The sequence below is a fragment of the Echiichthys vipera genome (genome assembly GCF_963691815.1).
Source record: "Echiichthys vipera genome assembly, chromosome: 20".
Lineage (NCBI taxonomy): Eukaryota > Metazoa > Chordata > Actinopteri > Perciformes > Trachinidae > Echiichthys > Echiichthys vipera.
Window position 1 is genome coordinate 9,274,173 of NC_139845.1, and position 27,739 is coordinate 9,301,911.

The 27,739-nt window shown below is 40.7% G+C and overlaps 1 protein-coding gene across 1 annotated transcript in view; it reads right to left on the reverse strand.

Annotated features, from left to right (window-relative positions):
* The window catches only part of iqsec3a (IQ motif and Sec7 domain ArfGEF 3a), a gene marked incomplete at both ends in the record, with an annotated part of 99,141 nt that overhangs the window by 21,477 nt on the left and 49,925 nt on the right, over positions 1-27,739 (reverse strand). The window contains 3 exons of the mRNA XM_083935405.1: positions 3,509-3,631; positions 9,665-9,826; positions 18,167-19,455. Of these exons, the coding sequence (XP_083791531.1) occupies positions 3,509-3,631; positions 9,665-9,826; positions 18,167-19,455 (1,574 nt within the window). The remainder of the gene's footprint in view (positions 1-3,508; positions 3,632-9,664; positions 9,827-18,166; positions 19,456-27,739) is intronic.

A 27,739-nucleotide genomic window follows, 5' to 3' on the forward strand; every position in this document is an offset into this window, starting at 1 on the left:
TTTTTCTAATATGTTTTCGTCTGTAAAATATTTGTTGTTTGTATATCTGGAGTTTCGTAGCTAAAATATTTTCCCCCTGGGATTATTAAAGAATTTCTGATTCTGATTCACATGCCACCACTAGTTCCTCACACTGCTCTGGTTTGATCTTGGTCCATTCTTCTTGCTGTCTCTTCCACAGTTCGGCAACTGTAGTGGGTTTTCCTAAATTACTTTGTTGCCTAGGATTTTCCAGGGAATTTCTATGAGGTATATACTGTTTATACACCTACAGAAGCAGATCAAAATGTAAAAATTCTCATCTGAGTCACCCTCACTTACTGCAGTGCGCTCACAGCATTAAGCTTAACCAGCAATTGGGTATAATTTGCCCTGGATTTGCCTCACAGGCAACACATAAACTGCCCTGCATAGCAACTACTAAGTGGTCAGGCAGATAGTTGAGGATAGCCATTGACCCAAGTGGTTGGGGTCAGGATAGCCAGTGGACCTGAACAAATAGGGTCCAGGCGTTGATGCCTGGCCAATCGTCAATCCTACCACTTGAATACTAATAAAATAAAAGAAGCTAGTTTTTTTTTTGATGATTCTCCAATAATTTTGCTAGAACTTATGTCCATCAAAGTCGATCTTCAAACTTTGTAGAAGAAATAAAGCTATTTCTTGAGTTCAAAGCTTTGTTTTTGTGCATTATAATGCAGCAGGTTATGTGGCTTTTTTTTAATACACTAACATTATTATGGGAAGCCTGATAACCAGTTTTGTCATAACTATTATTTGCTAGATATAAATCTATATACAGAAATAAAGAATATTTGTAGCTGCGATACTTATGTGTGTTTGTGGCGTACCTCATGCAATATTTGTTTTAGCTTGGGAATCACAGGGCGTCACACAGATGCTTATTTACTTCTCAGTGTCTGAAAACCGTGACTTCACAGCAACCAGCAATTATGCCCCTGTCTGTAAATCCGTATGAGCTGTAGAACCATACAGTGAAAAACCTTTCTATCTAAGTGTGTGCTTGCTCTGCATAGACAGACATGGAAAAATCACTAACAAAAAACAAAATGAGGGTAAAACAGCACTTGATGCTGCTCAGCGAGTGGTTTGACAATCTTCAAATTTGAAATTTGCTACCGTCTTCCAGACCAATTTGGTTTTTCTCACAGATTGCTATTGATGGTTTAGTCATGTAAACAGTTATTATGTACTCCGTGAGGATGGATTTTGGTGCAAGATTATACAAGTTGCACAATCTTTATCTATAATAAACACAATAAGAAAATAGAGCAATTGTATGTGACTGCAGGGTGAGTATATAAGGATGTCCGGATACTACACTTATGCAGACATGAGCTGGCTCATATTTGCTCATTCATTAGCACACTGACGCAGCAGATACTGAGGCTGCTGGCTGCTTTTCACTTTTCGCCTATTTTTTTTCTCCACTGCTGCTTCAAATCCCCTTCACTTACTTCGGAGATTTCTCTCTTTCTGTATGTGTGCGTGTGCGCGTGCGCTAGTACGTGCGTCTGCGTGTATGCTTGTGCGTGTGTGTGTGTGTGTGTGTGTGTGTGTGTGTGTGTGTGTGTGGAGGCATATCAAAGCCCAGGAGCAGGGGAGGCAGGCACGATGAGGCAGTGGCGGTTACGCAACACTGGTTATTTATAAACCTTTCCTTTTCTCCCCTTCCTTCCATCTTTTTCCCATTTTGTGTCCCCTTACCCCTATCATCCTCCTCTTCTCTTGCTCCTGATAATGTGCAAAGCCATACTGATGTCCAGACATTACCAGTGCCAACCTCTCTGCCCACTGACTATGACAATGCTGCTGCTTTTCTCCTCATTGGGCACCTCGACAACTGTGACAGGTGGTTGTTACTCCAGAGGGGCTATGGCAAACAGTTTGCAATATCACACAGAGCCACAGCTGCACCGCAAATTGTCTCCCTGTCCCAAATTGTGGCTACAAATTACACGCTCTCTGGCTATTCAGATGGGGGCTGCTGCATTGTAACCATTTTATTGTAGCAGAAAGGAAATACGGTGGAGAATGAGGCAGTGTGACTCGACTGCTGGGAGATCATACATGTGTTATCAAGATTCATGCGTATTTATGGTAACATGTTCAGTCCATGATTTCTCCATCACTCCTTGACAATAGTGGGGTTTATGTGTGCATGCCAAAGTGCCTCTATTTACATGCAGGACTGTCAATGTAGTCTGTTTTCATGTTCCCTGCTTGTGTATTTGTCCAGTATCGCTGTAGCCGACAGCGCTGCTAGGGGTAAAAATGGAGCCTGAGGTCACGTTTCACGAATCATAAATTTACATCCGTACCTTTCAGCACTGCTTCAAAACTTGAGGTAGGAGAATTTCATGATCAAGAAAATTGTGAATTACATCTTATACCTCTTCAAAACAAGTTTAGCCCAGAGGAAATTTTTGAGTGACAGTATTTCATTTTTTTCACATCCACTAAAATATCAACACACCCACATTACAGTAGATACCGGTAGGGATAGCCTAATTTGCATAATCCACAAGATAAATATTAATAACCAACTCCAAAAAGCAACTATTCTCTCTCTGCACTACGGTGTCTCTGAATACTGATAGGCCTACATTTGCCAGATGTGAATCTCTCGTTCTTGCGTGTTGCACTGACCACTCACCTGTCAGGCTTACGTCTGGTCCTGCACGGCACATTAGCAGCTATGCAGTTTAAAATACAGTGGCACATATTATTTTATTTAAAACAACGGGTCCTTTATTTAAGACGGAGTATGAAAAAGCAGGCTTCTCATTTTCAGCTGACAACCCCTCTGTTTTTGTCGGCAGAAATGACGACTGCTGCTAGCTTGCTGATTAAGCTAACATTAGCTTCATGAGCTTTTTAAAAACGTCGTCTCTGGCCGTCTTTACTGTTTCCAGCTGATTTCCATATTTATTTACAGCATATTTCCATATGTACTTGGAGGCTACATGACATTTTGCTAAAAGATTGTTGCTAGCTTCCAACAAAGCATAACAGAGCTGCCCACGTTAGCTTACACTCCAATATAGCATCAGCTTCCACGTAAACCAAACTTCAGTGTAAATAATGACATGCTTCTTTGCTGTGGAGGTGAAGCAGGTTTGCTTAATGTGCTTAGCTTGTTAGTTAACTGAACATGCTAACTATAGCAGTTTAGGTTAGAACAGATGAGCAAGGTTTATCCGTTCCCATTTTCACTCTTGCGTTTGTGGTTTTAGAGAGGGTAAAAAACTCCATCTTTGCTCTTTGAACAATATCACTCTTTTTATAGCATGCACACCACTTGATGTACCTAGTTATGGTTAAGCTATATGACTTCACAACCTGAGAAGGGGTTCAGGTAACAAGAAAGCCATACCTAAATTTAGTTTTTTGAAATCTGTACAAATGCAAACTAATTCGCTGCCCTTGTAATACAAGTGAGAATACCGCATTATCAACCCAGACTCTCACAGCAGCTTATAATTACCTGAACGCCTCAATAAGACGTTCCACCTTCTGGGCTTCTCCCTGGACACGAATGTGGGCCTGAAACTTCCTCAGCGCTTCATCCAGCTCCATGCCTGAGAAGTCCATCTCATCCACCACACAGCTGTTGAGTACAGTGAAGAGCAGGAGCAGTGGAAAGAAAGACACAGAAAAAGGAAAATATATTAACATTTCCAGCAATTTAGCAACATGATGGTCATGGCTGCCCCTTCCCTGGTGGTCTAGGTGGATATGTGGATGTCCACCTAAACAGTCCACTTATCTGCTCCCAGTCACAGCACCACTCTGCTTACTGCAGGTATTAGTCACGCATTGAGACCAGGGATAAGACTGAGCCCTGCTATCTTTTCCGTGCCACAGCTGCCAAGACACACCTACACTTGCACACATACACACATTCAATGCCTCAGAGCAGAAAATCCTCCTATTACCTGACAACCCCAGCTTAATGACTTTAATTGAAAAAAGCAAAATATCCTGTCCGATGAGTTCGGGGGATAAATACATTGTGCAATTTGGAGGTGAAATTAGGTTTAAAGTGAAAGGTGACTTTGAAAACGAGTTGGGAGGTTTTAAAGTTTTCCCCGCTTTGATGTGAGGTGTTCTGTTGAGGTACAAAGTGAAATGATAATTGAACTTTGAAATTAAAGTCTTTATTCTGAACTTGGATTGGCTTTCATGTGGTTCTCCCAATCTACACTAGGTCAAGATAATCTTTGCCTCTATTACTATCAGCCTAGTAATGGTTATAGAAGCCCTACTGCTTCTGATCTTATCAGTTTGTTGTACTACAGGAAACACTGGCACGCACGCACGCACACACACGTGCACACACACACACACACACACACACACACACACACACAAAGATAGATTGATGTGAACAAAGAGAGTTAATAAGGCGAGTACTTGACTGTGACACATGCTGCTCCTGCAGAAAAGAGTCAGATAGCTGAGTCTACAGTACTGGCTGATGCACCGTGTATCCCAACTTAAGATCACGGACCACAGACTCAAACCTGCTAAACAGATACTTTTTCATTTAAAACTATCTCTAGTAGTATTACAAGAACAACACAGAGCAGTCTCTAGTAAAACTACGATTACTATTTCTCATAAGACTACTACTACCGTCACTACTTCAACTACTACTGCTACTGCTATGGCTACCACTTGTCCTGTGTCTATAGCTTTACTACTACTACTACAGCCACTACTACTGATTATACTACTGCTACTACAGCTACTGCTACTACTCCTTTACTGCAACATCTTGGCTAAGATGTATTTCTCTGGTCACCACCACCACAGCTACTAGCTACTACTCTACTACTACTACTACACCTATGTCTACAATTACTACTACGTCCACTACCGCAGCTATAACTAGTGTTTGTACAATGTAATTTATTACTACTACTAATACTACTACTACTACACTGCTCCTATACAAGTAGGCCTACTACAACTTGACCTATACCATATCTACTACCTGCTCTATCATTACTGTGACATATAATGACTACTATAGCTACTATAGCGACTACTAATATTCCTATGTGTGTGGCTAAACCTACTACCCCGATCACTTTTACTATAACTACTACTACAAGCATTGCTCCCGCTCTTACTGCCAAGCTAAACCTACTACTACAGCTACAGTTTTATTTATTTTAGTCACTATTGTAACTATTACTAACACTTCTACTTGCTATATTTCTGTTACTTAATTCACTGCTACTATAGCTGCTACTAGTACACTATTCCAACTTGATTGATGTCTATCACACTGACTTCTTCTGAATGTGTCTGTGCTACTGCTATCATATGCGACTACTTCATTTTTCACTGCTAGCTATACCTTCTAACACATAGACAACTTTCCATCCTAGCACCTTGATAATAACATGTAATTATTTTCTTCCAGTGATTGAATTTAAAGAACATTTTAAACACAATGCCTAAAGGTTAAAGTACACAGCAACTCTGACTTGATCCTCCTTTTGCTCAACTCTCTTGACAGTTGAGCCTCGCTCTTCACCCTCTTCATGACTCACTCCCTCGCTCCACCACCTCTCTCTCCCCTCTTCCCCGGCTGTCACTCCTTGTTTATGTAACGTCAGACAAGATGCTCTCTAGCCTAAGTACATAATTCCTCCCCTACCCCCTCCCATCTACTACCCATACAAGCTAAAACGTAATAACACACATACAGTATACACACGTTCTGTTATCATGCATACACCTTTGTTGATCTGTATACAGTACCTGGCAGGAGAACAGACACATCTGTCTCCATAGCAAGGCTTAAATTGTGTGTTTACAAATCTCCGATGTCAGATGCGTGGCGCACACACACACACACACACACACACACACACACACACACACACACACACACACACACACACACACACACACACACACACACACACACACACACACACACACACACACACACACACACACACACACACACACACACACACACACACACACACACACACACACACAACAATGCAAATAAAAGAAACAGCAGGCCAGATGGAACCATATTTTGAGCTGCCAATAAGTAGATGACAGTTTGAAAACAGATCTCATTTTTCCTGCTAAACAAGTACACTACATTATCAGTAAATGAGTCCTCAGGGTGCCACATTTCTTGGAACCCAAATCTATAACTGCAATTTGGCTTAATTGACTTGTGACGTTTTAACGATTGTTGTTTATGCTTGGAGAAATGTGAGGGGAATAAGCCACCAGTATCTTTATAAGGAGAGGAGGAAGATTCAGGGATACAGAGCCCCTTACACACATGCACTGGAAACCTTAAATTATTCATACATTACCAGGAGCATTGATAACGTGAATATCCAAATCAGTTGGCGCCTTTATTAAGCGGACTTTATCCTGCCAGCTCGATAGTTCATAGTTCGTTAAATGTCCAATTGAATATGTGAATAGAAATGATCATTGTCTGGAGAATTCACAGTGAGCGAGTGGTCCTGTTGATGACGTTTCTAAGTTGCAGCTAATGCACCACCAGAAAAAAACAATCACCTGAGGATAAAGAATAAGGGCCGGCGCCATCGGTACAGGAACATGGTGGACAATCTCGGTAAGGGCTGACGCTGAAATTGTGAGACAATTCAAGGAACAGCAAGAGATTCGGCTGTTTGACCTGGTGGTGAACCGGCGGTGCACGCGGTGAAATTCGCTTCACGTCCTACCTCTTAAACACTCTTCCCAGACGCCACCTTGTACCTAAACCGAACACAGTAAAATGAAAATGCATCTGACACCGGCGAGCTCCTGTTGTGTGCTGTTGGGTACTAAAGAGAAAGGGCTCAGAAGACAAACAACAAAACCCGGATATAGACACACATTCATTCACCTTCCTTATACACACCCACAGAGAAGTCGCACACGTACTTACACACACATTCAGGCTCAGTAAATCAACATGAGTGATTTTCACATCAGACTGCAATCCCTCACCTGCTCTCCTGTGACTACACTTTATCGAAAGTGCTCTCTCACACTCTTTGCACTCTCCTATCATGTTCCCCTTCAAAATCACTTCCACTCAGAGTGCAGGTGACTGCTCTGCAGGAAACTAAGGAAAATATACATCTATATATCCCAATGTCACCTGTGCTGAAGTAAATCTGCACTGTGAATTGTAGTCCGAAGCCTTAAAAGCATAATCCTGTTAATAAAATGCATTTGGAGCCATGGGGGCGTCTGTTTAAGTAAATGTGGATATTCCATGAGAGCAGCCTGAGGTGAGCGACTTGGCAGAGTGCTGTGTCATGTATGTCTGACCATGCAAAGACTAAAAGTGTGTTCCCAACTTGATAACTTGGATAAAAGGAAGATCTGCAGTACCTCATCTGGCAAATTGAGATGTTATTGGTGAACGGTAGAATGTAATAGAATTAAAAAAAAGACAATTACTGAAATACAGTAAGGAAGTTGTTGAAAGAGAAGAGAACGGAAAAATACATCCCCGCAGCTTAATGCTAATCAGATTAATGAACTGAAATGGAACCTACAGGGTAAAGTGAGTCATGTTTGCATAGGAGTGTGTTGCAGTGTCCTTATGTTTGATTAGTCATACAATAAGGAGGCATCTCTAAACCCATATCTGTTTCTATCCTGCTGTAAAGAACAGACTGTACTGCACGATGGCTCCACATAAAATAAAATGTCATATATAAAAGTCAGTTTACTAATTATGAGGAGTACTAATCCGGCTGAGAAAGCAGTTGTATGCTGTCTTTAAATGACTCTGAAGGAACTCTTTTAAGCCTAAGAAAATAAAAATAGAAAAGTGTGAGGGTTATCTGAGCTTGGGCCTGACAGTCTAATAAAAAAGGCTACTGGTTGCATTATGGGGGTTGTGGCATCCAGGATTTTCCCTGTGCAAGGGACTAAAGGTAAGGATATCTTAAATATCTCAGGATATCAAAAGGCAAGCTATGTATCTGGCCCTGAGGCTGATAGTTCGAAACTCCTGGTTAAACTAATCTACTGTACAAAACCATAGACTGTATAAAATATGGACGTAGTCTCTGTGACATCACCCGTAGGTTTCTGATAGCTCTAGTCATTAATATCTTGGCACTCACATCCAACTCCTAGCTAATCCAAACATGAGCAGAGCCAAATGAAGCCTACTGTCTGCACTCACATCCTGGGATGGCAGCCACCTGTCATTCAAAGCTGTCAGCCCTTAATCATGCATAACTTTAATTCTTAATATAATTTAAACAGGTGAGTTACATAATAATTAAATCCCTGTACAGTTGTCACGTTTTTGTACCAGGCTCTAAATGTTTATTTTCTTCTGTAAAGTTGGGCAGTTTAACATGGGGCTCAATGGAGATTTACTTGCTTATGGAGCTAGCCTGAAGAGGCCATTTGAGGAACTGAGAAACTGTTGGCTACATTTACTCAGTCCTGGAGTTTGCAGCTATGGTCTAATGTGGGGTTCCAGGAGTCGAGTCCCGGAAACTGGAACGCCCTCTGTAGTTCTTAGTTGGAGATCTCTCGGAGCCCTGACCTCGCAATCCAACCTGGAGGTGACTGGCATCATCAGCAGTTAAAGCTGTAGGAATACACTGTTTATTCTCACTTATGTCTTATTTCTGTCTCATTAGATAATAATACACACACTACTGTCCAAATATGACCTGTTCGTGACTTTTGATATAGACTTGAGTAAGAAAGTAAATACCACACACAGACAGACAGACACACAAACACACAAACACACAAACACACACACACACACACACACACACACACACACACATACACACAAAATAGCACTTCATCCCATACATTTCAGTACACCTCCCTATGCTCCAAACGTATTTGTGAATATCTTTTATCTACACTGGCGGTTTAGATCTAATTTAAAGATAGCACTAGCCAAAACCACAGGCTAAAATTACCAGGAGCTAAATTCTTCCTTATTCTTCTGGGATGGTTTATTAAATCTCAAAAACTCTATTGACATTATCAGATGGCGGTTAAATCGCTTTTTGTTTCTTACTTCCTGTCCGATAGAATAATGTTAATTAAACAGCAACTGGTTGTTTTGATATCAGTGTGATAAAAGAAGCTAAAAAACAAAAAAGGGCAGGAAATGTCTTTATTTTATTTTTGTCTTAGCTTGTTTTCCTCCTTCTACAATTCTGTCTTGCAAGTCAATCCGGATTTACAATTTGAAGAGTCAGATGAGGGCTTACTTGTTGGATCGTGACTTCTCAAATTCAGTTTTCACTTTACTTTCACTTCACTATTCAAATGTCACTGTCTGCAAAAACAGCAGCTTTGACAAGTGCATACTGAATTTGTAATTCAGGTTTCAGGGAATCATCTGACCCCAAGATAGACTTATATAGATGTATAATATATATGCACGATTGGCCCAGATATAGTGAGATAAAGTGTGACTAATAAAGCTGAGGATTTTCCTTGTGCTAAATCCTTTATTGAATCCAGTCCTTTATTTGACCCTGACTCTTGATCTCCTGAGGGAAAACTGAGGGATTATTAAGAAGAATCACCTCATGAGGAGCAGTAAATTATCCTAAAATAGTCTCGGGAAATAATGTGTACTACTCACTCTAGGACATCTCTGTTGAATGGCTTCTTGCTGTTTCCGAGGAACTCTCCTATCATCTGTCGGCTCAAGCCCTTCCTCTGAAGCAGGAAGTGGGCGACGCCGATGGGTGTATCTGGGATGAAGCCTCGAGAGATCAGGAACTGAAGGCCCTTGTCAGGGTTTCTGAAACAAACAAAACATAATACAGGGAGAGACTTAATGAGTGAAACGAAAATCTTGTCAGTGACCTAGCAGTGTTTAAAAGCTGCACAGATGCAATGTTATGTCCTAAACATCTGTGGTAGTAGTGCGACGGTGATGGATGATTTTCTCTTTAACATACTTAACCAAGCTTAGCAGCAGTAATCCACACCAACAAGAAGTAGAGCTAGATCCTTTGTTTTTTTTAATTTATTTATTGTAATAAATGTTATGATGGCCAAGGAAAGGAAACATTTCATGATAAATCATAACAGAAATATATAAGTTACGTTAATGAGGTTCTTGGGTCTAAAAATCTGTACATTGGGCACTTAATGTGCACACCTGCACGGAGTAGGTTGAGGGTGCTAGAAGTGATAAAACACACAGGGCAGAATCTCATCTGTATTCATTCTCCCTTTGACTTACAACATTCTTTAACAACTACTAAACAGCACTCTGCTAAATTCAGAGGATACTGCCAGAATCATAATGGCGGATCTGGGAGACGGGTTCAAATCCCTGCTTATATGCACAGAGGTGTTTCCAACAAGACTTTGCTGGAATGAAACTGGTCAAAGACTATTTTTAGTTAGTTAAATTTCTTGACTTTTCCTTGCATTTTTCATCGTCTCAATGACATATTCTTCGCTGTGATGGATTACCTATGTCTCTCCAAGTTGTCTTTAACATACTAAAATCGATGGCTGCCTGGAAGATTATCAACGAAAAAATGGTTAACATGAGTCTGTTTGAAATTGCCTACTAACATACTATGCACTACTCATCAGTGTGTACTGCATACTGCACATCAATTAAGTATGCCACTACAAGCAGACTCAAGCAATATGTCTTTTCTGCATCACCTCTCTGTATTGATCACAGTGTAACTGGTTCGCGCCACCACTGAATTGAAAACCTCTTCCACTTAATTTAATATTTTCCAGTATTATCCCAGCAAATTAATACTATTAAATATTTTAGTGTTAAATACTTTTTCCAAAGAACATTACACATGAGAGCTCCTGCGATCTCCCTCCTAACTGTACCTTAATGTCACTCGCCATCATTAGTAATTATTTTTTCCAACAGCTAATTATTTAAACCGTGGACACGGCCGCAATGCATTTTGGGCGGTCTAGGGAGCTCATTATCAGAAATTCTACGATACAGTTGAAACACACGAGATACTCAGTTTTACTGTGCATCATACTCAGTGTGAATGGTATGTCAGTAAACGATTTAAAAGAAAAATTAACTCTCAAAAGTATTGGCTTAATTTAAAGCAAGACTACGTTACATTTGATAGAAGTAATTCTACTGTAATACAAACCAAAAGTTGTTTTTACATTTTTTTTAAAATAATTTATGAAGCCTTGCTTGATGGATATCTATTCATCTACAAGACAGTTGAGACTGTGAATCCAGCTAGCTAAACCTGATACAACCATTGGTGAGAGTAGTATGTGTGAACATCTATTTGAGTGGATAATGAAGTGAAGTTCCGTGCTAATGCCTTCAGAAAATTGTCTAAAGATCTTTTTTGTCCATGAATCATTGCTTTTGAAAACCATCTCCTCTCTGATGATCACATCAGTCATTTTGCTGATAGTTTTCAGATGACTGCATGACAGAAGTTACTGATGTATGAACAAGGGAGTAACATCCTAACTATTTATAAACCTATTAGACACAGAGGTTAGTGGCTCTAGGGAGGCTGTATTATTGCCACAGCTCTCCCTCGCCTGTCTCTATACAGTGTTTAAACCACAGCCTTTATATAACAGAGCAGTGTGTGTACCACAGCTAATGGGTTTATACGGTGAGGGCGGGACAGAAGGGAGGGGAGAAGGGATAAAGGGCAGGATAGAAGGAGGAGGCTGGAAGAAGACCAGACAGAGCAGATGTGCGAGAATGGGAACGTGAGGACAGAGAGGGAGGACGACAAGTACAGGCTGGACTGCCTGAAAGCATCTGCTGTGACCGCTTCAGCACACACTCTGCTTCTGGCTCACCCTCTCAGCTGAAGGCGATGTCTCGCCAAACGAATTTGGCAGATATCATTCATTTGATGTTTGTCCAACAACAGATGGATCACACATGGTGAATTATTATTCGTAACCAAAAGTGGATGTGGGGTGGAGATGGGAAAGGAAAGGGGGGAAGATGGATAGATTCAGATAGTGGTGCAGAACGAGACTGTCCTCATCAGATAATCACAAGCACGTTTGTTCAAATGCGGAAAACATCCTTGTTGACATCTTTCTCCCTCACACACTTTTTATTGCCTCTGTCATTGTTGCACTTACATTTTTTTCACCCCATCCTGAATAAATACTTCCCACATCACCTTGATATCCACTTTTATTGGCCCCCTTTTAGATCTTTTTCAGATGTGCACAGTAGCCGAATCTCAAAGCTGTGTTTTATAGCCTTTAAGAGCTTAACTGTCAGCACTGCATGTTGCCTATTTCTCCAGATGCATACTGTAGCCTAGTAGGCTACTGACAGCTGACTCAACATACAGTATTTAAATCTAACTGAAGAGAAATACAAAGATCTCTACATTGGAGAAACAATACAACCACTGCATAAACGCATGGCCCAACACAGGAGAGCTCCTTTGGCCTGGACTCTGCTGTCCAATTACATCTCAAGGAGAAAGCCCACTCCGTTGATGCCAACAATGTCCACATCCTGGACAGAGAGATGGTTTAAAAGAGGATTAAAAGAAGCCATCTCTACAAAAGTAGAGAAACCATTGCTAAACAGAGTAGGAGGTCTGAGACACCACTTATCTCCAATTTACAATGCTGCCCTTTCATCCCTTCCCAGGAGATTCAACAATCTAACCTCAAAGAACAACTGTTCAGAAACGGCCTCCTGTGACTCCAACGACTGTGTCGTTAAGACTCAATAGAGCACTAACCAAGTCAAAACCTACTTCCCACCAACGACTGTCACTGTAACAATGGTCGTTGGCACTTGGAGCACAAAGGGTTCCAGTGACATCATCGGCCTTGTGAAAGGTTAAATACCTTGATCTCCACACCAGATAGCTGGACCAGTCCCAGCCTGGTCCGATTTCAGAGTTTGTAATTATGTGCTGGTCATTTAGCACCAAGGGCATTGTGTTGATAAAGGCAAGGTTTGTATATGCACAAACAAACCCAAACCTGTACGTACACTGAGTTTTTATGCAGAGCTCTCTCTTTCTGGTGTCGGGTTACCCCTCTTGAGGAGTTGGGATTTGGGATTGAGTTGTTAATTAGCCTTCCCTGACATGTATTCAGATGTGCCTTTCTCTCTCTGTCTCACTTCACTTACATCATCACCTACTCATTTATTATGCCATCTTTTATTTAATTCATAAAGCTCTGACGGTGCCCCATTTTCATGCATGATTCTGATTCCACCGTGAGCTGCTCTGATGTCAAGGCTTTCACTACATGTCTACTAACCTGGTAGTATAAGATGGGGAAACCATGCATACACATAGAGAAATCTACTCAGAAAGTCATTAATGTCACATCCTCCCCTCTCTGTTGAAGGTTTTATATCAGCTCTCTTGTGCCGGTGTCCTTGACGCACTCTCCTCACACAGTGGAGTGGAGTAATTGCTATTCCACACACACTCAAGGCAGAAACTTTATCAGGTGGTCACTCTCTCAACCTTTCTACCACTCTACTTTTTTCGTGTCTCTTTCAGTTCCTCTCTCTCTTGTTTTTTGTACTCCATTTCCATCACTCACTGCTGATGCACACCCAAACTCAAAACTTCTGGCTTCTGTTTGATTTACCCCCTGCCCTCCCCCCTACGTTTCTTGCTCCCCCTGCGAAGGTGGTACATAGACCACCTGCTGCAGGACAACTACACTCTCACACATTACATTACTTCCAGTAACTGTGTGAGCTTCTTCGTCCGCATGATCAAGCAATACCCAAGTTTTAGCCCAAAGCAAACAGTCCTGTTTAAGATGCAAAGGGTACAACAGCACAGGTATTAGAGGGAGGATATGAACTGGTGGAACTAATAAGTCTATCTCTCTCTCTCTCTCTCTTCCCTTGCAGCCAATTTATTAAAAGTCAGCTTATCTTTCAAGGTGTTTGATCAGGGGAATGAGAGGAGGGGATTGCAAATAGATAGAAAAGGCTATGAAACTTGTAATTTTCTGAAAACTGGGCGCATAGTCATTACAAATATGTTCAGTCCTCACTTCCCCTCTAGAGATATGTCATTAAAAAATGGGTGTTTCAAATAAAATGTGAATAACCAGAGAAACTCTACAGTTCAGGTCCTCTGCGCAAGTTACATAAGAGATAACAGATAGTCCAATATATAAATATTGTTTGGGATGTGGATTATTGGATTATCCACTCCATTTTCACTTTAGATTTAATAACAATTTTAATCATTTCAAATTTTAGTTTAACATGAAATGAAACTTGATGACTACTGTTTTAGTTATGGAACTATATTTTGACCATTATATTGCTGGGAATAATTCTCTAATCTTCATTATCATCTATTTGTTAACTGGATCCCCATCTGTGTCAATATTAGATGCTAAGAACAATGGGCACAGCCACTGATAGTGTACTCCACCTCCCATGTTGCCTTTTAAAAATGGAAAAATATATCATACTCAAAATGACTTGACAACTTTATAATTCTCTTTTAGGTCATCACTTTGTTTTTCTTTGCTTTTCTGTGTTTTGTTCATTTCCTCTAGTGATTATTCCCTCTCCAGTAACTGCACAGCTCGTTCCTGCTCCTCTTGTTTTCAGTGTCGAGCTCCAGCTTTGAGTCAAAGTTAATCGGCTTTATTGTTCACTTTTATTGCGCTGCAGAGCTTGGCAGTGAGCAAAAAGATAATGTGTGTTCGAGAGCTCCAATCTTCTATATTTGTATGAGATGGCTTAATTGGGGCAATATCTTAACACAATCTTGTATGGCTTTGCACCCAAGGGAACACAGTGTATTTTCCGTCAAAGTGGGATATTTTGGAAAGCAGGGAGAGCTGCTTTGGAAATGGTTGAGGTGGCAGTGACAGAAGAAACTTGGATTGAAATGTTAACAAATTTTTCATTCCAGTTCCCAAGGTGCCGGTACACGCCGTGCTGAAGGAACTTTTAATTACATTCACAACTCACAGCAGAATGAATAATGAGAATTTTAGGCTTTATGGATCCTTGCCATTCTTATTTTTTTATACACCCCGCACGTATTCCAACTAATTGTTACCCAGCAACTCCATCAGTGGTTGAGCTCAAATTGCAATATGTGAGTTAGTCCAGTTCATTGATTTGAAGACTGCATGTGGGGTATTAAGGTCCTTTAGGGTAGACTCTGGGTGAAAAACTGATAAAGCATCAATTGCCCCACTTAAAGTTTCCCTCTATGTGTGCTGTTGAGTGTTAAGCACATTGTCAGGAGTCATGTGGTTGCAAACATTTCTTGAAGGAGAATTTAAAGTATTTAACAAATACAATTTGTGATATTGTTATTGGTTTTCTTTTAAGAATTGGTTCATGCAGTTAATTTATTGATGAATAGAATAGGAGTAGAATTAGACAAGCACAGTGCTTCTTCCTACTCCTTTTCAGACACGTTATTCATCAATATTATTGGCTATTTTTTGTTTTGTTTTATATACATATTTTATAAATGTTTGAAATAAAGTTGATTTAATTCCGGGCTGTTTTAAGGGGTAAACCGACCTAAAATCTTCTTTCATTAGTTTTTGCTCCTAAAAATAAATCTTAACATAAATGTGCCATATGCATTATGCAATATGTAAAATAAAAAAATGTTTTTTAGTGCTTTTTGAATAATTTATTTTTAAAATGATAAACTAGCTGGGGGTCATAATTCACCAAGCGTTTCATTTTCTTCCACAAAACTAAATGAGTTTGACACACATCTCAGTGATTCAGTGTTTCCACTGTCTTCACCATGGCAACACTTTTCCTCCTATCTTTCACTGCCATGTAACCACCTTCCACCTGTCTGGAGCGCATCTTGGGAAGTTCTTATCTGGTTTTGACTTTGTCACCCTTCACCGGGCAGCGGGGGAGCACTAAATTCACAATGACTGAAAAGCTGCAACCTGCAAACATAAACAAGCTTTTCAAGCCAGACATGTTTTTCTTCTGCTGACAATTTGTGAAGCCACAGAGGAAAATGCATTGGGATTTGGGTGGTAGTAAGATACAAGAGTTCCCTGTATCTGAATGGGTTCTTGGCATTTAAGATGAACTTTGAGACTTGCATTTCATACCTGACGAAAATGTTAAATACATTTTAAAAGTAGGCATTGTCCAAATATAGCTAAGCAACCACAATATCTCTATCAAGGTATGGGATTGTCTACATTTTTAAGCAAAGTAGAAAGAGTGAGTAGCTAGTGTTGTCTTTTTCTTTCTAGCCCAACACAAGAACAAATGCCTATGGAATGGATTAAACAGAGAGTCTAACATATGCTGCAATTGTTAGCATGTCCAGATAACTAACTTATATCATTAAATTCAACTCTCTACAAAAGCCTAGAACTGTAACTGAGAATTACTTCCGAGGTAGTCTGGCTCACCGGATGTACAGCCCTTGAGAAAAAGCCTGACATCTGGCACACGAGTCAGACCACTTCCACTATTTCTGCAATCTATTTTGCAGAGGCACTGGCTTGGCTAAGTTCTGCACAAGATCCCAGAGTGATAAGCTGTGTAGACAGACACAGTTTATCTGGGTCTGGCAATCCAAGACTACATACAAGGTGTTCCTAGATTATTATGTTCCCAAGAGTTTTGTAAGAGATGGTAAGGGCTACCTTTGCAGTTAAAAAGTCTAAAATCAAGGCTTAACTGTCTTGCTCGCAAATTTGAGGATGTAATTGTATAGTAGGTGGATGATTTTAACAACATTGACCCAGGGAAACACATTGCAAATTTGAGAGAAGGATAAAGCATTGCACTTAACATGAAGCTTTTTAGAAGGTCACCTTAATGTCATATAAAGAGGCTACTGAGCTGGGGGGACATAGGGTCCTTGGGTACACTCCTGCTTATCTAGTTGTGGACGGGTGATGTGAAAACAAAAATAATAGCCCTGTTCACAACTAGCACATCCACTGTGTTGTATTTCCCCACTATCAGAGTTCCCATGAACACTAAATGGACATTGAAATGTTAATTGAACATTAACATTAGATTTGGGGAAGTTTACTCTCCTGCAACCACAGTCAAGGTTACCCAAAATAACTTTGGAACACTGAACACATCGGTTTGTCTACATCCTAAAAGCCTTTTCCATTGTTACATTAAGAGTGATAACTTGGGGGGGGCGGCTGTTGGCACAGTGGTTGGAGCGGTAGCCCTATGTAGAGAGGCTGAAGGTCCTTGAGGCAATGGACGCAGGTTCGACTCCGACATGTGGCCCTTTGCTGCGTCTCCCCCTCTCTCTCTCGAGCCATTTCCTGTCTGTCCTATCTAATAAAAGGCTTGAAAACTGCTAAAAAATAATGTAAAAAAATAATAAAACACCACGAAAACATGCCGTTAGTTAGTTTTTTCCTCGGAAATGTAGCTTAAGCCTCTTTTAGCACAACATGTAGCCATCAAACAATATTTAAGACACCTTTTCAAGATTTGTGTTTAAACATTAATCAGCCTGAAATGCACCTAGAGACATCATTTTCAAAAATAGTCGTAGCTAGCTACAGTTGATCTGCAAGCAACACTACAGATATCAAAAGCAAATTTGATTTTGTCTACTTTTATCTGAATTCAAAGACCCTTTGCAAGAATGAAAGGCATAGCAGCTATGGTGTGTGGGGCTGAGCCAACTGTCATTTCTACCATGTCTGAGTATGTCTAACTACATTTCCTTCATTTCATTCCTTTACAAATCCATCTCCACACAGCTGTCTGTGTCCCTGTTCTGATTTGAAAGAAGACACCTCAGATCTAGCTTGGGACTTGGGCTTCATTCTGTTTATTCTCAGCAAAGTAGGGATCTGTGTGGGAAAGTGCTTTCCTTTACTCTTGTGAGTCCAGAGGGCCCCATCAAACCGCAGGTATACTTAGGTGGAGATCCAGACTGTTTCATAAATTTCACTGTACTTATAGCACAGCATTCATTTTAGTTTCTTTTAAAGAAAAAACTGTTTGTCATGTCCAAATCTCTTGCGGATAATTCATGTTGTGTCTCAGTGCAGTTAATCATGGCTAAACAGTCAGCAATGACAGAAGTGATGCCGCTTTTAAAGGCCTGATTTAAAATGTATTCAGAATCATCAAAAGAATGAAAATCCAGTGGCTACTCACACGTTGAAGAGATTGAGGCCGATGCGGTAGAGGCGTTTTCGCATGACGTCAGTGGACAGTGTGGGTGATTTACAGCTGGCGGGGTTCTCACAGTGGTAGCGTGGCAAACTGAGGATCATAGCCTGCAGTGCTTCCTTGGAGGAGGCTTCAGATGTGGAGCGTGCCTCTGTGGACGTGCTGCTGCTGCTCATCTGCTCTGAGCTGTTATCTGCTGTCTCTGAGCCGCACCTTTTGACCTCCAGCGGCTCTACCATGGGCGAGCTCCCCAGCAGTGATGGAGGGGCGTGAGAGGGCTCTGTGGGTGGTGGGACCACCGCCACAACCTCCTCTGGGCTTTGGGGAGCAGCCATCTTATCTAGAGGGGTTAGGGGAGGCTGCTCCTCGTCTGCCAGCTCTTCTTCACTTGGAGGTGGAGCAGGGAATTCATCATCCTGCTCATCATCTCCAAACTCTGATTCCGGGGGTGGCGGGGGCTCTTGTGGGGGTGGTGGGGGATCTATGGGTTCAGCTGGGAGCTCTGCAGGGGGAGGAGGGGGTTCGTGTGAGAAGTGAGGAGGAATGGAAGCTGGAGTGGAGTTTGTTGGGGTGGAAGTAGACGTGACAGTGGTGGGGGCTCCTTCTTGTTGGACACAGCTGCCAAGGGTGACGGTGGACGATTCCATGACTGAGGATGAAACACGGAAGTTCTGGCTGTCGAACTGTACTGTCACATCCCGGAATGCCATCATTAGCTTGCTTGCACTTCTGGACAGGTCACTTGGGTCCACTGGGCCTTGATGACTGGTTGACTCTCCCACACCCCCTCCTTGTCCTCCACTTCCTACTCCTGCTGCTGCTGCTGCTGCCGCTGCCGCGGCCGCAGCTGCACTAAAGGAGTCGGCACTGAACTGATAAGTGCCGCCTTCTTGTAGTGAGCACATGGTCTTCAGGCTCCAGTTGCTGAGTGCATCGTCTATGGACTTTGCCAGCGACTGAACCTGTTCAGTGAATGAGTCTTCCAGGTCGGTCAGGGTGCCACCAACTGTGGCAGGCAGAGATGGTGAGCGCACCAATGGGATGCCTGTCAAGTTGCAGCCTTCTGCCAGGGCCCGTTCAGCAGAGAAACCCTCTGTGTTTTGCACACGGACCTTGCGCAGGGAGATGCGTCGAGGTAGTCGACTCTCCAGCAGCGAATTGCGGATCTTCTCGAAGTTCTTGCTGAGCTGGTACTGGCGGAAGGCAGTCTGAATCTTGCAGGCAGCACGGCGGGAGATGAGGTGGCCACCGTATTTGTGCTCTAACATTTCGATCTGAAAAATAGAAGAAATAAGAATAGAAAAGGAAAATAATTAATAGCTGGATTTTCTGTTGTATTTTTCATTTTACAAGGAGATAACAGCCTATAACTTGTCAGGACAATCTTCAGTTATAAGTAAAATCATAATTGTCTGGACTCAATAACTCATACTTATATGTGACAATTATGATTAGCAACCACAAGATACAAATATATAGGTACGACTATGGACTACCAATGTTTCAACATTTTTCATATTCTCTTGTCTGTCACTGGGGTGCATGGATGATGAATATGACATACAGTATGAGTTGAATAGTAGTGGGTGGGAAATGAATGAGCTGGACTTTAAGAGAAATGGGATAATTGTTGGGGGGAAATTAACATAAACGAAAATCCCAGGAGATGAAAACGGTTGCAAAGTCCAATTATTGGAAGTAGAAGGCGAAAATCCAAACAGTAAAGTCCTCCATATTGAAATAATAATATCCTCACATGGTTCAGTAATTCTATTTTGCAAGCCGGCCTTGTGATATGTGTACTGACACAACATAGAGTTTGGTCAAAGCCACAGTTCGAAAGAAAGAACACAGTAAAGGCTGACTCATGGCATATGGACAAACATTCATTTCCTTGCCAAATAGAACTCATAATCTTTGCAAACTCCACAGAGAGGTCCTCCACGCAACTTTAAATTGCCTGAAACTGAACAAGCCATTAATCTTGCCTGTGAAAAATTGCTCAAATGCTGTGGGAAATAGATAGAGATATAATATAGCCATCCTCATCTGGCAGCAGCTCAAACACTAGATGAGACCTCTTTGAGTTTCCCAGAACAATCAGGGTGTAGGTATCTTTGGAAGTGCCCACAAAGTGCTCTTATCTTCTCCAGTAACTCTGAAATCCTTTTCATTCAGACTCAATCAATGGATAGAACTGTTTCTGTTCTAACTGTATCAAGGGCATGGCAATGGAGGAGGATTCAGCTTTGAAAGAATAGCAGTACCACCGTTTGTCCTTTGACAAATAGAAAAGAAATGACATGGTCTAAATATGCTGCACAGTGCAATTGCCACATACCTAAACTATAGACGTTTGATGTCTGTCAATGAATCACAAAACAACATATATATGACCATTTTTAAAGTTGTGAAACGCTTGCAGTTTTAAATACATGGTTAACGCTGTGATACCGGACTACTTGGTTACGATCGGGAAAAGATCATAGATCCCATAGCCCGTAACAAAGTTGACAGTCAGTGGTGACTTTGAGTTTCACACGGACACGAACAGCAGTCTCCTCTGTAAAAGTCTGATGTTTGTCTGACACATCCACCACCCTAACCTTCATCCTTACGCAGACTTTGGGGGTCACCTGACTCTTGCTAACTACAATAATTATTTTGGTCACTAGAGGACGCTGCATAACAAGAAACATGAATATGGGTTGTAATTAGCTGATAGCAAAAAAAATCTATACAATAATTATTTGAGGGGAGTCTTTAAAGATAGCATGGTATTTAATTCTCAGAAATAGAAATTCTTGCTATTCCCTCCCATAAAACGTTCTTCAGGAGCTGGTTTCTAGTACCATGGTGATGTGTACATGAAGATTAATGTAGTTCAAGTCAAATATTCCTCCTGCAATTTCAATGCGATTGGAACAGTTACTGTGGCCACGAGGGATCAAAATGTGACTTTCAGCTGCTAATCTCCTTTCACTTTCGTCCTGGACAAAGTCACCGAACCACCTCCTGATAGGCTGTAATGCCTCGAGGGTTTGCAATTTGTGATAAGTGGTTAGTTCAACAAGATGCAGCCTCTGCCGTTGTCACTGGAGGAATGGAATCACATACAAAGCCCTTTAGAAAAGTGGAATGACACTGAAAATCCATCTTATCTACACCATTTACATTTCACTGCAGAGCCTCTGCGAGCAAAGTGAGACGTAGTGAGCATATTAAGGTGGTTTCTGAATAGGACAGCTCTACTGTATCTGCTGATGGTGGCTTCTCAGTCGCTGTCAATTCTTGCAGACTGGTCAAACCCAGCCTGAATATTCATCACTCTTTAATCTGGATTGTTCTGTGACTGCGCTGTGTGCACTCTTGAAATGACAAGGTTAGCCTTATCGCCATGACTGCACTCCAAAATAGACCTTGTGTAGGTTTTCTTTTTTTTGACAGGCACAGTGGCAATATGATTGACCTTGTTACTAAGAAAGGTGTCCCTTGTCGAAACAAATTCTGAAAAGAGTTCCTCTGCAGAGGTGCCCTTGGTAGTGATGAAAGATCCGTCAGTGTGGCTGCCTTTGATTATATATGGCAGTCAAGCTTGTTTGTTTTGCCTTTTGCGTAAGCAGGGTCGGGGATGATGAATAAAGCATTTGGGTCACGTTGCTTTCTTTATCCAAGTGTGTATCTGATACACTTAGCCATTTAGCCATGATGTTGAGCTGGGACATGATGGCTGGGAAGCATGGAGAGAAAGAACAGTAAGAAAAAGTGGACAAGATATCATGCAGGTCTAGCAAATATTGTGTTGAAACTAGGGATGTGCAGATTTAATAACCATGGTAAGATTTTTTTCTCATTAAGGTAATTACTTATAATCTAAGTCAAATATATTTTTTTCTCTTTGAGCTCCTTTTTTGGTGTCTAGCAACTTCTAACATTTGGCACTTTAGCGGCTAAATGCTCCACTGTGCTCTCAAACTGCCAATTTTTACGTGGGCTCACTGTGTCGCTGCTGTACATGCAGATGAGCAGCACCGGGAGTTCCCTGCTCACCCACTGGCATAAGTCTATAGATGGGATTTGACCACTTTACAGAGAACTACATGTAAAAAAAAAGGGGGGAGGACAAAGAAATACTAGTATTGAAGAAGATATAGTGGCATTGGTAAAAAAAAAAAAAAATCCCCACCATTAAGCAACTGTCCGTTCTACCTCTGCTTCTTACATTTGCACTTAACTTGTAAAACTACATTTAAAACGTACAAGCTCGTTATAATTTGAGAACCTCATTAAACCAAAAAATGTTGATAGTTTTTTCAGAGTTGAAGTATTACCCAATAAATGAGCTCAAAAAGCAACCACAGTAAATATAACATGCTAATAACAATTATTTAAAATACTAGTCTCACAGCTTTGTTGTTGCCACTGAGTCAATCAGAAACAAATTACCACAAATTGAAAGGAATTGCTCAACATCTTTGGAAATATGTTTGTTGGCTTTCTATTCAGAGTTAGATGAGAATATTGAGACCATTCAGTACAATCGATCTTCTCATTAAAATGTCACATTGTTCCTTTAAAAGAAAAATCAATACCACAGAAACTGGACGACATTGCTTTCCAGTGGAAATAATGTGCTGTACCTCCTCGGTCGAATAAGCTGTGAAGGAGGATAAGGATCTATAAAATGTCACAAATCTGAAACCAGGGTTGTTTTTCTTCACTCGTGAAAATGCTAATGTTTTGGAGATACATGGTTTATCCAGGCCAGCAATGATGATGAAGATTTGCTTATCGTATTAATTTAAATTGTGAACTGTCATAGAATACAAGTCGCTGATATTAAAGAAAGCCCTCTCTATTCATTTATGATTTTAGCCAGCACCAAAATTCATGGGTCTCTTCCTTGAATGTGCAAGAAAAGACTGATGTAAGTAAAACAGCAGCTTATCAGATATCGCATGCGGCAGAAATACGGGGCAAAATGCAAAACCACAATTTTTAGCCTTCATGCTCATGCACACTGTCCTACAGCACAGAAACATCTGCATGATTAATTAGATGATTATATAACAGCAAAACTGGGACACAACTAATGCTGACTGTATTACAAATGAGGATGGCAATAAAAGGCTTGATGTCATCAGAGGACGGTGATCCGTTAAGCTGAGACATCCTTGACCAAAGTCAGCTACTGAGAATGGACGGCAGTTACTGAAACACTTCTGACGCAGGAAAAAGGACTGAATGAAAAAATGGGATTCTGATGTCAAAAAAGAAAAATGAGCGTCATTAGCAGCAACCTATTGAACAATGTCATCTCATTTGCTCATCTATGCACTTTGTGGATCAGCAATTTTAACTTGTTTAATATTTCTTGCATGTCACTTGTGCATTAAGGCTGCATTCATGGGGTGTCAGAATAAACGGAAAAAAATAAATTCACATGAACGCCACCCCCAAGTTGGAGAAAATTGGAAAGATAGCAAAAATGATTGATTTTTTTCCTATTGGTTCCTGTACTGTGTTAGTTGCTGGCCACGTAGTGAAGCTTTAAACTGGAAATAAATACTGGAAACAGCTATCAAGGCATTGTTTAAATGCTCTGAGCAATAAAATAAACACATCTTCTTTGTGGCGTCCATGTTGTTTTCACACTACGACTCAAAACTCAAGAAAACACCGAATTCCGAAGAACCACAACCCAACTTGGGAAATGGGACTATCCGAGGAGCACGTGAATCCACCATTAAGTCTAATTCTGAGTGAATACACGCCATCAAAGTTAACTTTTCACTGTTTATGAAGATAAATGCCTCAATTACTGAAGCAGAGATTAGCAGCAATTACAGAGCAGGAGTAGTCATTTAAAGTCAGGTCTCATCACCATCATTTCATCACCCCGTAAAAAAAAAAAAGAAAAGGCTTTGCTGTTGGCAAAGACAGGACCTGCCGTAGACTACTTACTTTTCCAAGACCTCTGTTTGATGAACAACTTTGAAATAAATTTGTCAGTGCCTATATGGAAACACAGTAATGTACTCCCAAGGCTTCGCCTGAGACGGTTTAAATAGACTCAAAGTAAATGACATTGCAGATAGCAAATAAGTCAGGAAGTACCGGGTCACTTAAACTATTTAAAATTAATTCTGATTATTGTATGTTTTATATAAGATTACATTTATTTTCTGCAAAGGTCTGCACATTTTCACAGTGTTTGAGACGAACCCACATGAAATGCAGACTAGGACAGGGAGCCCACAAAACACAAAACTTCCTGAAACCTTTACATAGAATAGTCCGCAGGATGTTATAGGTAACTGAGAAAGTCGGAGAGGGTCTCAATTTATAAGTTGTGTAACAACCTGTTCCCATATTTGCAATAAGAAAATAATTAATAATGCAAAATAATGATAAAATGCGACACACAAGATCTTTATGTAGCTAAGGTATCTGATGAAGTGTTTTAATCTGTGATTTGAGACGTCAGCTCTGCTTGAATTTTACAAGTACAACAATGTCAAGTTTACAACGATTGTAATTTATTTTACAAAGACGGTCAACGAGTACATTGAGTTGTTTTTCTATTAATCTTCAGGCTGTTAAAATATATATTTTTATATACTGTATATATATATAAATTTAAATTTTTATTTTTTATGGAAACTCCCCGCATCTTAGAGTTGTAGCAATTTCTTTGTTAACCATAAAAGGTGTGCTTTAATTGTGATTATTGTGGTACAGGGAACTTGTTCGTTTATCTGAATAAAAAGGAAGAAGAAATGCAACCTTTAAAGAAATGCATATTAATGTACAAACTGCCCATGGCATGAAATAACATGTTAATTTCCCAGCTTTCTACAATAAGGAATCATTTAAAATTCAATGAGATTCTAAATTTCAAACGAGTTTGAAAAAAATACAAAAGTTTAAATAGAGGTTGAACACTCAGGATGAAAGGAGTTAACGCTCAAATACTTCCTCGTGAAGTTCCTCCCCTACAATCAAGGTATCGCCCTGCAGATCCAATTACCCTGACATTGATCTGTAGCTGCATCAAGCCCCTGCATCCCAGCTGGACAGACAGAAGATCAATCAAGCTGATCGCGTATCTCCAGCATTGTTGATGGGGAGATGGTGGGAAAGGGAGACTTACATATGAGATTAAAGGCGAGAAAATGGAGGTGAGAGGTAGACACAGGCTAGGAGATGAGGTTAAAAGAACCTTTAGTAATGAAGGGGAAGCGGTGAGTCAAAACTGAGTGAAAATAGAACTGACAGAGAGTGAAATAAAACAACCACCTCACTCTTATTTCAATGCCCCCTTGGAAGATGGATTTTAGTTAACAGCTTCAATAATGCTTTAGTAGCTTATCTTACTTTGTATGTTTTATCAGGCCAACTTAATTAAATCAAACATTGACACAGAAAATCACAATCTAAGTGACACTGGTGTGTAACCTCTGGTAGGATTTATCTTTACAGTCTTTGGATTGGTGCCCTCCAGCTGAGAAACACTTACCAGTGTGACTATGTTTACCAATTGTTCTGGGTTCGCGATGAAGTGTGATCCACTCACCACGCCTACAGCAACAGTAATGGAAGTCAGGACATAAAGGAGGGATGTCAGCAGCCTTTGTACCTCATAAAGAAACCAATTAATCCTAGCCTTGTGAGATCATCCTGATCTCGCGAGCTCCATTGTATTTTACTCACAGATCATTCTGGTAATGTGCCTAAGAGAAACTTTGGAGCTGTTTTGCCAATCAGAGTTGGTCAAGTTGGACACATTTTCAGAAAGCCACTCACTAACTTTTTTCCTCTTAGATCCTTCTGTTGGAATATAGACCGGGCACCTGAAATTATGCCTCGTACCGTAAATGTGTTACACAAACGGCAAATATCATTTACATGTTGTTTACTTTCTGAGCTTTGCCTCGACGCTCTGTTCGTACGTCATACTATTTGTTGATCAGACAGATGGTTTATCCAATCAGCAACCAGTATTTTCGCCCCTTCCCAAAAGATCTCCAAACAAGAGTTCCCAGATGGATATGCTGAGCAAATGCGAGACAAAGGAAAAAAAAAAGTTATATTTAGGACGCAACGCGGAATATTCCCACTGTCGAATAATCTGACGTAAAGAGTAAAGAGTAAAATGCCCATCGCAATTAACCTGACTCTCGCCAGATGAATTTCGTTCCACCTTGTTTCACACATACATCTGGGATTGCTCGAGTGGGAAGTTATTTCAGGAGGCTGTGCTTTATCAAAAATCCTTGCATATGATTGGATAAACCACTCACATCGAAACCCGTGACACTGATAAGAGCGATGCAGGGAAAAGCCAAACAGAACAGCCAACATCGTTTCCACCAACAACAGCCTTCAGAGCCGTTCTCTGGTGTTCTATTAAAGAAGAAATATTCGCTAGATTGGACAACAAGGAGGAAATAGCAGCATCGATGTTGGCGTCTGCTTCCTCGATGCGAGCCGCCATTGTTTTACAGTCGTTTCTATACTACATCACATCTATACAACCCCGCCCGGCGGTCCTTTTTTTGTGGACCCTGAAATTACTTTCCTATGGAGCGAATCCAGATGGTTGATTGGAGCTAGGCAGAGTCAAGACGGAAGCCAGGCAGAATGAAAGTCATCAAGAGGCAGGTTACATCGCAATATCCTATTGCTCAACTGACATCTTTAAAAGTCCTGTTTTGTCCAACCAACGATGCATAATCCTACAAAGAATCCATATCCAACATGATAAAACAGATTAAAGGTGTAAATCCATAGAATCAAGAAGCTGGAATCTACAAAATGTTAGCATTTCTGCTCAATAATAACTCCAACACTTTAGTATTGCACTTCCATACAGTTGGAGGATCCCACAAAACTGCATATAAACAAATGGTCAAAACTGAAGCAGCAGCGGCTGAGACAACCTGACTTGCAATCGAACAAGCTCTAAAAACACTGGATCCTACATTTCCCATAATGCAACACAACATCAATTCATTAAATCCTTACTGCCTCCTAGATACCCACTTCTCTCAAACCCCACACCTCCAGTTTGTAATCACTCTGTCAAAGTCTCAAGCCAAGACGAGGATAACCCTGATGACATCATTATGACGTCATTAGGGTGGTTTCTTCAAACGTTGTAAAGCACCCTCGCAGAGACAGAGAAGACATTATACAACTTTGCTCTCAGGCTGTGTGGAACTTGTTGTCAGTAAACTGAATTCCTACTGTAAAATATGTGGAGTACAACTTTAAACTAACAATCGATTATAATCATTCACTTTGATGAAAATCTGAGCATGCAGAAAACTGATCAGGAGCACACAGGGAGCCCCACAAGTTAGACTCAAACTCTGCTGTCTTACCTGGTAGAAGATCCATGGACTGAAGAATGTCGGTTATGGATGGATGACAATGAAATCGGATGGCAAATGTGTGATGGTTCTTGAAATGGAGATGGTTATGTAATGATTTTCCGAGCCCCTGATGAACAGCGTGATAAGAACACAAACATGACAACATGGAAATGAACGTTTA